General features: G+C 43.1%; 1 protein-coding gene across 1 annotated transcript in view; it reads right to left on the reverse strand.

Annotated features, from left to right (window-relative positions):
- Nucleotides 1-13,329, reverse strand: part of IDH1 (isocitrate dehydrogenase (NADP(+)) 1) — a 46,405-nt gene that overhangs the window by 4,001 nt on the left and 29,075 nt on the right. The window contains exons 5-8 of the mRNA XM_073633421.1: nt 12,098-12,275; nt 6,150-6,301; nt 2,366-2,506; nt 72-234 (exon numbers count right to left, since the gene is read on the reverse strand). Of these exons, the coding sequence (XP_073489522.1) occupies nt 72-234; nt 2,366-2,506; nt 6,150-6,301; nt 12,098-12,275 (634 nt within the window). The remainder of the gene's footprint in view (nt 1-71; nt 235-2,365; nt 2,507-6,149; nt 6,302-12,097; nt 12,276-13,329) is intronic.

Genomic DNA, 13,329 nt, shown 5'->3' on the forward strand with positions numbered 1-13,329 from the left:
AATAAGCAAAGATTAATATTTGACGATCAAAAAATTTACAAATAAAAAGCATAGATGTGAAGAATACTTACTTGGGTAAGCCCTTGATACAAGCAGCAAGGTCTTTAGTCATAAAACCAGCCTCTATTGTCTCAATGCAAACTTCCTCCAAAGCTGTAGCAAAGTTTTTCAGTTCAGTGTTGTTATCGAGCTTAGCTCTATGGTCCAAGCCACGTGTCCAAGCAAAGATGGAAGCTAGCAAAAGGTAACAGATCACATTAAAATGCAAGACATTTAATAGGAAACATAAAAATATACATCTCCATAACTCAAAATAAATCACTAAGGCCCCTTTCACACTGGGGTGGGGGCAGCGTTGGTGGTAAACTGCCGCTATTTTTTAGCATCGTATTTGCGGAGGTATTCAGCTGCTAGCGAGGCGCTTTTAACCCCCACTAGCGGCCGAGAAAGGGTTAAAAGCAGTGCTTTGCCGGCGGCATAGCCGCGCTGCCCATTCATAGCAATGGGCAGGAGCAGTATATACACCGCTCCAAAGATGCTGCTATAGCAGGACTTTTTTTACTGTCCTGCCAGGGAACTGCTTCAGTGTGAGAGCCCTCGGGCTTTCAATCTGAAGAGAAAGGAGCAGCTCTTTTGGGGCGCTTTGCAGGCGCTATTTTTAGTGCTTTAGCGCCTGCAAAGCGCCCCAGTGTGTAAGGGGTCTAAATTATAGTTGTTCATATGGGAATTAAAACCCATAGGACAGTAAAGACCTAAAATGTAAACGTGTTATACTGTTACAGGCTTAAAACAAACAAATGCTTTATACCATAATGCAGTGTGCGTCAGTTCTTGGCCGTTAAGGCTGGAGATGTTTTCAAAATGAGGACTAACCATTTGGTAGTTCAACACTGTTGTACATACAACAGGATAAATAATGTCTGACTGTTATAAAGCAAAAAAAAAAAAAAAATTATATATATTATATTTTAATTTGGGTACAGTGTTGCATGACCGCGCAATTGTTTTTCAAAGTGCAACAGCGCTAAAAGCTGAAAATTGGCCTGGGCAGGAGGGGGGTTGAAATTTCCCGGTATTTTAGAAGTTAAATTGGCTTTAAAGACAAAAGTTGATTTTTTTTACGTTAATGCATTAAAAAAAAAAAAAAAAAAAAAAAACTTCCACTGGTAGTCCCCCCCCCCCCGCTCTAAATACATACTTACCCGAGTCCTGCATCAACCCAACGCTGTGTCTGTCTGCAGTGGCACTGGTTCCCTCTCTCCCTGCTCAAAGAGCATCAGGAGCCATTGGTTCCTGTTGCTGTCAATCACAGTAAGTGAAGAGGGAGCGGAGGGCAGGGCTTAGCCACACTCTGTCTTATGGACACACACAGCCGACTCAGGAGCGAGTACCCCCATAACAAACGGCACCTGACAAGGGGGGAGGGGCCAGCGTGGGACCTGAGAAAAGGAGGATTGGGGCTGCTCTGTGCAAAAACCATTGCACAGAGCAGGCAAGTAAAACATGTTTGTGATTAAACAATAACATTTAAGCCTTTATAAATCACTTTCAGACCAAGTCTAAGCTGGTGTACAGAGGCAGGAAATGTGCTCATCTCTGTACATTGCTGTGTAGCAGAGCAGCATGTTTGCAGTTATACCCTCCTCTCCCCATCTGGTACTAGTTGTCAAGGACACTGCCGGTCGAACTGTTGACAGGCTCCTATTGATTCTGACAGTAGACAGAGCCTGATAGGGAAGCCGAAGGGATTCGTTTTCCATCAGGTCGGCTCTTATCTGGTGATTGATGGCAGGTAGTGGGCAGATTTTATAGCCAATAGTAACTTTCATTAACAAGGGGAGTAGACATGATGAGGAATTAGTGTCTCTGAATCTCCATCAGGCCCCGCCCATCAGCAGACAAATTAGATCACCCCTCTGTCATTCTGTTCTCTACTTCTATCAACATGCCTCTGGTTATAGCATAAGCACTGCAGCACAACTGACTGGGTCCTTCTGCTGCTTCTCCCTCTCCCAGGCCTAAACTCTGCTGAAGAGGGATTGCAATAGGTGGCGGTTGAGTCAAATTTAAGTACTTCTACTGTTTGCATGAATTAAAAAAAATACATTTAATGATGAATTACTCAATTAAGTCGGCAACAGGTTAAAAGCAATCTACCCATTGTTCACTGTCTAAGCATACATATGCGATAAACAAACTGGAATTACTAGAACTGCACAATAACAATCAGTTGGAATGTTTTTGTTTTATTCATTGGTGTCTAAAATCGAATATTCCAAGCAGCCAGACTTTTCTATAGAGTCAGAACACAAACTAAAATGTACAGTATGCAAAAGTGCAAATATAAAGTATGTTTTATACTTACCAATAGGATTAGTAGATGTTTCTTGGCCTTTCTGGTGCATCCTATAATGACGAGTTACTGTGCCATGTGCTGCTTCTGCCTCCACAGTCTTGCCATCCGGACATATTAAGACACTGGTCATCATTCCCAAAGAACCATATCCTAGAGATATACAGATCCAAGAGAATACAGGGCTCAATGAAAACAATCAATCTGAAATGTTAGATGCATGATCAGGTCCTGACAATGCAATCAAGTTGTGCTGACATTTTACATATTTGAAAAGCAGTCCACTGTAAAATTAAAAAAAAAAAAAAAAAAAAAGGAAGAAGTGTAACCAAAATTTAGTTTTGGATAGTGTAGTGCAGTGGTCATCAACCCTGTCCTCAGGGCCCACTAACAGGCCAGGTTTTATGTATTACCTTGGGTAGATGCAGACTAGAATACTGCAATCACTGAGCAGAAAATGATATCACCTGTGACGTATTTCAGTTATCTTGCAAACCTGGCCTGTTAGTGGGCCCTGAGGACAAGGTTGATAACCTGTGTTGAGGGATTAGAACACGGGTCCCTTTTTACAGCTGTCTGTGCCCTGCCCCCTGGCAAATAGAGTATGCTGGTTATGGTTCCAGCCAGTTCTGGGACAAGGCCATTTGGTGCCCAGGGCAAAGATGGCAAACTGCACCCCCTCTTTTTAAGAGGCAAGGGAAGCCAGTCAGCAGGCAGTGCTGGCGCAGGATGCAGACCTCCCAACCCCCCCCCCTCCCGCATAGGTGGGGGTAAGGGCAGGGCGGAGGGAGGGAGCTGTCCTTACTGATTGTGACACTGATGATCAGGAGGAAGGGAGTGGAATAGATGGGATGGGACAGGAGGTGGATATAAAGGCCAGTCTGTGGCTAAGGGATGCTGGCTCTCTCGTGTTGGTGGTCGCTGGCTGCAGAAAAGGTTGTGGCATGGTGGTAGCTGTGCCTCTCCCTGCAGCTGGAGCCCCGCCCCCCCCGCACTGATTGACAGCCCCAGAGAGGAGCGGCCCGGTCCAGGCACCTCTTCTTTCCTACCTCCCTTTCAATCAGCTCCATACAGTGCGTGTGGGGCCTCCTCCGCGGGACCTTCCTCTTCCCATCATTGCCACTCCATGCCAGATGCTTCCTCCAGGTGTGTGGGGACCGCTCCGCTGAGCACTCCAGTGGTGCGGGGTGACGGCCGGGGGGAGCGCGATCTGTCTCCGGAGCAGCGGGAAGCATCTCCTCCCCCTCTCCTACCCCGGACAACACAGCGCTGGCCCCCCCTCCTCCCTAAAACACAGTCATGCTCCGTCCTCTCTCTCCACTGCCTGGCCGTGGAGCAGTGGCGTAGCGTGGGTTGTCAGCGCCCGGGGCAATGCAAGTAATTTGCGCCCCCTAACCTGCGGACAATTCGCACTCCCCGAGTCCCTTCCCTTCCTACAATAATACTGACCTACCTGACCACTAATCTGATTCCTATACTGACCACTACACTAACCTCTACACTGACCCACATGATTCCTATACCGACCACTACACACTAACCTACTTGATTCCTATACTGACCACTACACTATACAATACACTGACCTATCTCATTCCTATACTGGCCCTTACATTGACCTACCTGATTCCAACATCGACCACTACACTACACACTGACCTACCTGATTCCTATACTGACCACTACACTACACACCAACCTACCCGATTCCTACATCGACCACTACACACTGACCACTACACTATACAATCCACTATACACTGACCACTACACTACACACCAACCTACCTGGATTCCTATACTGACCACTACACTATACAATACACTATCCACTGACCACTACACACCACACTGACCTACCTGATTCCTATACTGACCACTACACTATACTACTACACAATACACTACACTATCCACTGACCACTACACACCACACTAACCTACCCGATTCCTATACTGACCACTTCAACACCACTAACCACACTACACGCTGACCACTACTACTCAATACACTACATACTGACTGCTACACAATACACTACCCACAACACTATACATTAAACTATACACTAACTTTCTAACTGCTCCCTCTCCCCAGACCATATCTGCTCCCCCCGGGCTGAGTGAGTCTCTCGCCTTTTTTTCTTCAATCTGCTCTGTCTCTGCGCCACCGACTGGTCACACTGCCTGCCCCAGCGTGGACATGAGGATCAGTGATCCGGGCCGGAGAGGAGGAGGAGAAGACAGCGGCCACAGACTGCCTGCTGCGACGGGGACATGATTGGTGAACCGGGCCGGAGAGGAGGAGCAGGAGAAGACAGCGGCCGCAGCGAGGGCCAGCCCCCGCGATTGACAGGCCAACCCCTGCCTCACATGACCCCTTTCGCCCAATCACAGGGCACCAGGGGCCGGCCTGAGAATTAACATGGCGGCCGGAGCGCGGGGTCACAGAAAATAGAATTTAGATGTATGGAGAGAGGGTGACACATACTGGAGCAGGATTTCACCCCCCCAAATGTTGCGCCCGGGGCCTAGGCCCCCCTCGCACCCCCCACTGCCGTGGAGCACACAGGAACTGTAAAACCACTCCTGGCCGGAGCTTAACGCCGCAGCGGCATTGTTGTCAGCAGTGACGGCTCTTCACTTCACTGCACCCCCCCCACCCCCAATAAATTGTACCGCCAAGGGCATCCCCCCTTGTACCGGCTCTGGTTCCAGCGTTTAGAACAATAGGTGGAGTACATCAGGTAAAAGTGTCCAGAAACAGTGCTAGGAACAAAAAGTACCATGAATGTTGCCAGCAGCCAGCAACCATGCCAGTGGCCAGGAGCGAAAGACAGAGTGTACTTGTAGAAGCACCAACAGCGACAGGTGAAGCGTGCCAGAAACAGTGCTGGGAGCATCAGATGAAGCATACCAGGAGTAGCACTAGTGGGCATGTGGATAGAAACCTAGAGTAGTGGCTATGAATGGCACCATACTAGGAGGTCGAATCAGCTGGTAAGAGAAAGGGAGACCAGCAGAGGCTGGGTAACTTCATGAAGTGCTTGGCGTTACATGGGAAAAAGGTTGCACAGAATTCTTTAAAGTATAAGTTCACCTTTCGTAACATGTTACACCCTGAATATGGACAGGCCTCAGCTCCCTGATCTGACAGCTAGCAGGGATCTTCTCTCTCCCTGCTTGCTGTCACAATTTAAAAGAAAAAAAAAAAAAAAAAGTGGCTGTGTCACTCTTTAACCTTTGCGGCTGTCGGCTTGTAGTTTTCAACGAACTGCCACGGCGCTGTGAGTACTGTGCTAGTTCATGGAGTCTTCCTGTCAGAATGGATCAGCTTCATGGTACAAGGTATGAGCAAGCCGATATACTGACAGATCTGCAGGGGACCTGAATGGCACCAGCGATCTACTGATCACTGGAGCAATTGCTTTACAGGCTCCTGCAACAAAAAAATAATGGCACATTTTTTGCCTACAAAAAAAAAAAAAAAAAAAAATGCATTTATTTTTTTTTTTTTTTTTTTAAGTGAACTTAACCTTCAAGTCATGCGACAAAGATGCAATGGACTGATTGTAGTTGTGACACCCGAGTTAAAACCCAGAAGTGAGCATGGCCAAAAGCCCTAGGGGAAGAGCTGCTGGAATAGGGAGGATAAGTTGGTTTCACAATATAAAAGGAATCTTCAGGAATGCAAACCTTACATTATTCAAATGCACTGAGATATAACAGCAGAAACGTGTGGATAAACAAAAAATGGGTAGATGCATCCATACAAAATATTGTATTTATTTCTCACCTTGAGCAACAGAATCTGACTGGACATCGCCATCATAGTTTTTGCATGCCCAGATGAAGCCACCCTCAGATTTTAATGCTTGTGCCACCATGTCATCAATAAGCCGATGTTCATACCAGATCTTTTTTTCCTCAAACTGAGATTTGTATTCCCTGCAAAATAAAGCAGAATACCAAATTAAAACAAAAATGTAAATATTCTGGTAAGTGTTAGACAAAAAAAAAAAAAATTGTATTTGGAGATTTCCACTTGCATATATTAAACTCTCACCTCTGCTATAAACTCATTAACTTTAGGTTAAACTGAACAAAAATGCCAATGTATTGGACATATATGATTCAATACATTCATAACAACACAGACAAACATTTGCTACATTTACAGAGATCCTTAGATGACCATGCACAGAATATAGGGGTTGCAAAGCTCACTGTTCAGGAAGGCTACTACGCGTTTTACTCCCGTGTCTTTTCATGCATATGTCATGTACTGTATATAAGAAGGTAATTATACTTTGTCACATGTATATGTATACTTTGCCCTCTCTTTTTTTCTGGTCCAGACAACGCAGTGGAAGTGGTTCACTAAAGCGGCCCATAGAGCAGTTTTTCCCCCCTCACTTTCAACCAGTAGGGGAATATTCCCCGATGAGCTATTGTATTCTAACAGCAGGGAGACTTCCCCACCACCAGAATACACTGATGAGCGCTGCTGGCTATAGTCTGTGGCACTGATCAAGCGGGGAAAATCCAAAACAGGGTGGTTGTACAGAAGTCAGTCAGTAGATCAACTTCTGTATAGCCGCTCTGCCATACATGGGTCGAAATTCAGCCAGTCCCTGCTGAACTTCGATCTATGTATGGCAGTTTTATTGAGGGGCCCCCTGTAAACCTAAACAGGCTCATTTCCCTGGATGTATTTTCACAGCAAATTTTGAGTTTATAATCTCCAGAACCACCTATTTTAGAAATCAAGGGTGATTGAAACCCCGGATAGTACTAAAAACAGATCATTGCTTCCCAACTGTTTGAACATAAAGATCATTTGGTACAAAAAAACAAAAAACAAAACCAAAACATCTATGCTTATTAATTCCTATAGTGGTGCCTAGGTTATGTGCACAGACTAAAGTACACTTCTTTGATTGACAGAAAACACAACAGTATTTAACAAAACCGTAAAAAAAAAAAAAAATATATATATATATATATATATATATATATATATATATATATATATATATATATATATATATATATATATATATATATATATATATATATCTCAACTCCCTTCTCATTGGCCTGCCACTCCATAGGCTCTCCTCTTCAGTCTATCACGATTGTTGCTGCCAGACTTATCCACCTTACCAACCGCTCAGTGTCTGCCAAGCCTCTCCTTCAATCCCTACACTGGCTCCCAATCACCCAGCGAATTAAATTCAAAATACTACCCACATATACAAAGCCATTCACAACTCTGCCCCGAGCTACATCACCAATCTTGTCTCCAAATATCACCCAAATTGTCCCCTCAGCTCTTCTCAAAACCTCCTACTCTCAAACTCTCGTCTCCTCCTCCCGTGCTCATCTCCAGGATTTCTCCAGAGCCTCTCCCATCCTCTGGAACTCGCTACCTCCACCGGTCCGGCTATCCCCTACTCTTGCTACCTTCAGGCGATCCCTGAAAACTCATCTCTTCAGGGAAGCCTATCATGTATCCAACTAATCTCCTACCACTTTCAAACTTTTGTACCACCTGCCCCACCCTATTAGATTGTAAGCTCTTCTGAGCAGGGCCCTCTTAATCCTCTCGTATTGTAAAATTATATTATATTATATTATATTATATATATATATATATATATATATATAATTTCACACAAATTCTAACTAATTAAGTAACTATATCAAATAACTAACTATTATGGTATACAAATCTGTGATTTACTTTTTAAAAGCTCTCTTCAGGCATTCTTGCTCAGATCTATGACACATTACTCTATGTGTATTCTTATCTGTGAAACCACTGACCTACTGACCTTAAGTCATAAACACTGGACATGGAGAACAACTGACACAAAAAAGACATTCACACACACCCAACTATTTCAAGATCTGCCTTATGCTGAGCTAAGTGAGCTTTTTCAATGTCAAAGCTTAAAAGGGGACACAAACGGCATAAATACAGATCTTGGTTATAAAGCCAAATTAATACAAATTATTCTACAGAGACACAATCCTCTTAAGTGCTCATAAACATGTGCATAATGAGCTCTTTAATTAGAGGGTCACATATATGGTAAGCCTGCATTCTTTTCATAAGAGGTGGTGGTGTCACTGTTGACATTTTTCCCAAAGAAGATGATGGATGCTTATTATGCATAGGTTTATATGAACACTTCACCGCCTCACGCAGATATACTGCGGCAGAAGGGCTCATACAGGCAGAATCACGTACCCGTACGTTCCCCTTTAAGGAGGCGGCCAGCGGGCGCGCGCCCGCCGCAAGCTCCGTAAATCGAGTTGCGGGTCCCGCGGACTCGATCGCCGCGGGGATACCGGTGATCGCCTCACGGGGAGGAAGAATGGGGAGATGCTAATGTAAACAAGCATCTCCCCGTTCTGCCTAGTGACACTGTCACAGATCTCTGCTCCCAGTCATCGGAGCAGAGATCAGTGACGTGTCACACACAGCCATGCCCCTCACAGTTAGAAACACGACCCTAGGACACACTTAACCCCTTCACTGCCAGTGTCATTTACACAAGAATCAGTGCATTTGTATAGCACTGATTGCTGTATAAATGACAATGGTCCCAAAAATGTCCGATGTGTCCACCATAATGTCGCAGTCACGATAAATTTTTTTTTTTTTTTTTATTAATAAAAATGCCATACAACTATCCCCTATTTTGTAAACGCTATAACTTTTGCGCAAACCGATCAATGATCTCTTATTACGATTTTTTTTTACCAAAAATATGTAGAAGAATATGTATCGGCCTAAACTGAGGAAAAAAAAAAAAGAAGTTTTTTTTTTATATATTTTTGGGGGATATTTATTATAGCAAAAAGTAAAAAATAATGCGTTTTTTTCAAAATTGTTGCTATTATTTTGTTTATAGCACAAAAAACAAAAAGCGCAGGGGTGATCAAATATCACCAAAAGAAAGCTCTATTTGTGGGGGAAAAAAAGGACGTCAATTTTGTTTGGGAGCCACGTCGCACGACCGCGCAATTGTCAGTTAAATCGACGCAGTGCCGAATCACAAAAAGTGCTCTGGTCAGGAAGGGGGTAAATTCTCTCAGGGCTGAAGTGGTTAAAGAGGAACTGCAGTCTGCTCACATCATTTGTAATAAAAACATCTTCGCCATTCTGAAGCTTTCCTCCAAACCAGTTTGTATAATATCTATCTATCTATCTATATATACACACACACACATACATAGTCAGGTCCATAAATATTGGGACATCGACACAATTCTAATCTTCTATACACCACCACAATAGATTTGAAATGAAGCGAACAAGATGTGCTTTAACTGCAGACTTTTAGCTTTAATTTGAGGGTATTTATATCCAAATCAGGTGAACGGTGTAGGAATTACAACAGTTTGTATATGTGCCTCCCACTTTTTAAGGGACCAAAAGTAATGGGACAATTGGCTGCTCAGCTGTTCCATGGCCAGATGTGTGTTATTCCCTCATTATCCCATTTACAAGGAGCAGATAAAAGGTCCAGAGTTCATTTCAAGTGTGCCATTTGCATTTGGAATCTGTTGCTGTCAACTATCAATATGAGTTCCAAAGAGCTGTCACTATCAGTGAAGCAAGCCATCATTAGGCTGAACAAAAAAAACAAAACAAACCCATCAGAGATAGCAAAAACATTAGGTATGGCCAAATCAACTGTTTGGAACATCCTTAAAAAGAAAGAACGCACCGGTGAGCTCAGCAACACCAAAAGATCCGGAAGACCATGGAAAACAACTGTGGTGGATGACCAAAGAATTCTTTCCCTGGTGAAGAAAACACCCTTCACAACAGTTGGCCAGATCAAGAACACTCTCCAGGAGGTAGGTGTATTGTGGTGGTATAGAGCCAAAAAGATTAGAATTGCGTCGATGTTCCAATATTTATGGACCTGACTGTATATACATTTACTGTGATTCTGTACTTGCCAAATATGCTGCAGAAATCTCCCTCCACCAAGTCTGGCTGCAGCAATGTTAACTGTGGGCAGCTGAAGTTGCTGCCTCTTCACTTCATGGATTTACACAGAGGCACACCTCTAGCTCTGCAGCTCTCATTGGCCCTCTTATGATTCTCTTCCTCCCCCCCGCAAACTCTTACGAGAAAGAGTGAGAGAGCTGTGCATGATGTCATAAGCTATGGCTAATGACCAGACAAGAAACAGGAAGTGGATTGTATAAGGTATTTACTGGCAGAAAAACAATGTTTTACAATCCAAAGTTAAAAACAACAAGGACAGAAAATTTAATAGATGGAAAGTTAAAAAAAAAAATGACTGAAGGTCCGCTTTAAGAGGATGCCGTCTCCTGTTATCCATTTCTTTATTTGCACGTGGACTCTTGTTGCTGAGGATTTTATATTACCCCCCCAGTTGGGGAGAGAGTGTATATGTCTTTTCATTTATTAGTGTGTATATCATTTAGTAGCGTGGCCCTTTTATGTTAAAATTTCTGTTCTTGCCAATGTTGCAACGACGCACACTTCTGTATTCATAAAGTTTAACAGGCAAACTTTTGCCAGTATCTCTGTAGAGCAAATAAGCATGACCTATGACAATCAATGCATGTCAAAAGCATTAATCCTAATAGATCAATTATCACAACATATACATACATAATATATAATTTTTTTTAAGCAAAACAATCCTCTGTAAAGTGCATATTATTAATCATAAAAGTTAAAATGACACTAAAGGTTGTTTTTTTTTTTTTTTTTAAATAAAAAACATATCATAGTTACCTCCACTGTGCAGCTCGTTTTGCATCGAGTCGCCCTGAACATCCTCTTGGGTCCTCTGGGGTCCCTCGGCGCCTCTTGCGGCTCCTCCCCATGTCAGAAGCGCTCTCCTGGGGGTGCTCCCGAGTCCAGCATTCGGCGTCCATAGAGGCCGGCTGCAGGACTTGGGGCCCCCCCCCGCGTCATTGGATTTGTTTGACAGCAGCGGGAGCCAATGGCTGCGTTGCTATCAATCTATCCAATCAAAAGCAGAGAACCCTGGGCAGAGAGACAGCGCGTCCCCGTGGGTCAAGTTCTAGGGCTCAGGTAAGTAAACGGGGGGGGGGGGGGGGGGAGAGACGTCTGGGAGCCGGTCACTGCCAGGTGTTTTTTCACCCTAATGCATAGGATGCATTAAGGGGAAAAAAAAAAAAAAAAAACACACGTAGGTTTACAACCCCTTTAACTGTAATGAATCAAAATGCCATATATAACCAATAGAGTCTGTATACATCATTGCTTCCACATAATGTCATTCATAAAAAAACAAATATACATGATTATGAGCAACCAAGTTCAGATAGCAAAATCCATTTAGAGGCCTTCACTGTACACCAGTCTTGTTTACACTGCAAGTACCAACTGGTACTGGTCTCCAATGACAAACAAGGCTTGCAAGCTCAGCTACTATATGTGAGGTTCAATGAACTCTACTGTAGTGTCAGCAGAGATCCACTACCTGTGCTGAACAAAGCTGAAAGCAGAATTACCAAGCACATTACAATTTGCCTCTAAATCAAATACATGACAATATGGAAATGCTTCTTTTCTGGTAGTTTACCACAACTCAAAAGCAGTTTCTCAAACATAATAAAAAATATATAGTCGGACAGTCCACATTATGTAGGCTACCCCAAATGGCTGAATTGAAATAAAAAAAAAGAAAAAAAAAAAAAAAAAAAGAAGGTTCTACATACTTCTCATAGATTTCCTGGAATATATCCTTGAAGCGTCCATCATATTTCTTGAGGATGGTGTTTTTAGTGCTCATGTACAGAGGCCATGCTTTAACCAGTGCCATCTGGAAGGAACTGTGGGCAAAATCTTGAATGGATTTGTCAGTGTTGTACATTCCAAGAGTAACTCCGCCACCATCTGAAAAAGAAACAAACAAAATAAATTTATATCTATATATCTCACCAGCTGTTTTCCCCTAAAGATGTATTCATCTGTCCAAAAAGTCTGTAAATCTGAGCATTTTCAGCAAGTGATCACCTGTTCCAAATGACCTATGCATACCAAGAGCCATATCTATGTCGTCAACTGTATTTATTTATTTTGCACATTAGGGCGCCTTTGTTTACATGTCCTCTCTTTATCCCCCCCCCCTTTCTGTAAAATTTTTATGATGAAAATTTCAAGAATAGTAATAATAAAAAAAGAAGAAAAGTGTACTAAAAATGACCAAAGATCAACATTATCCAGAAAGATCAATAGGGAGAAGGCAAAAAAAAAACAGCAAAAAAAAGGTTTAAAGAAGGCCATACATGGATCGAAATTCATCCGGTTCAACAGGGACCAGCATAATTTAGATCCATGTATGGGCACCCTGGTTGTACACAAGTCCATCTATTGATTGACTTGTGTACAACCCAGCCTGTCAGGTTTTTCCCAAACCATTAGTGCCACCAGCTATAGTCAGCAACACTAATCATTGTGTTCTGCCAGCAGGGAAGGCTCCCCCCTGGCAGAATACAACAATCCTGTTGGAAAGATTCCCCCTCAAGATTGCGTGATTTTTGGCATCAACACAGTCAATTATTTTTCTTTCCACCCAAGGTAGAAGAAAATTGCAGAATCTATGTCCTGCCTTAGACATCTGGCAGCTGTTCCATCTACACAGCGGAACCCTGCTGTTCATACTCAGATGATCAGTGAATGTATGATCATGGATCCATCCAAAGATTTGGGAAGTCAAAACATGACTGCATACTCATCTGTCCTCTTAGGCCAATCTCAGAGAGTTTGTTTCCACCCTTCTATCATTATGTAGATTTTACAGTATTAACCATTTTGATTATTGCTGCTATGCCAATGTTATAAACATTATATGTTAAAATGTTCTGCCAATGTTATAAACCAATGTTTTGTGAGGCAGTCTACACTAGGTTCCATCACTACTACAGTGTAACATACTGCATGCCAAACA

The sequence above is a fragment of the Aquarana catesbeiana genome, linkage group LG06 (genome assembly GCF_042186555.1).
Source record: "Aquarana catesbeiana isolate 2022-GZ linkage group LG06, ASM4218655v1, whole genome shotgun sequence".
Classification (NCBI taxonomy): Eukaryota; Metazoa; Chordata; class Amphibia; order Anura; family Ranidae; genus Aquarana; species Aquarana catesbeiana.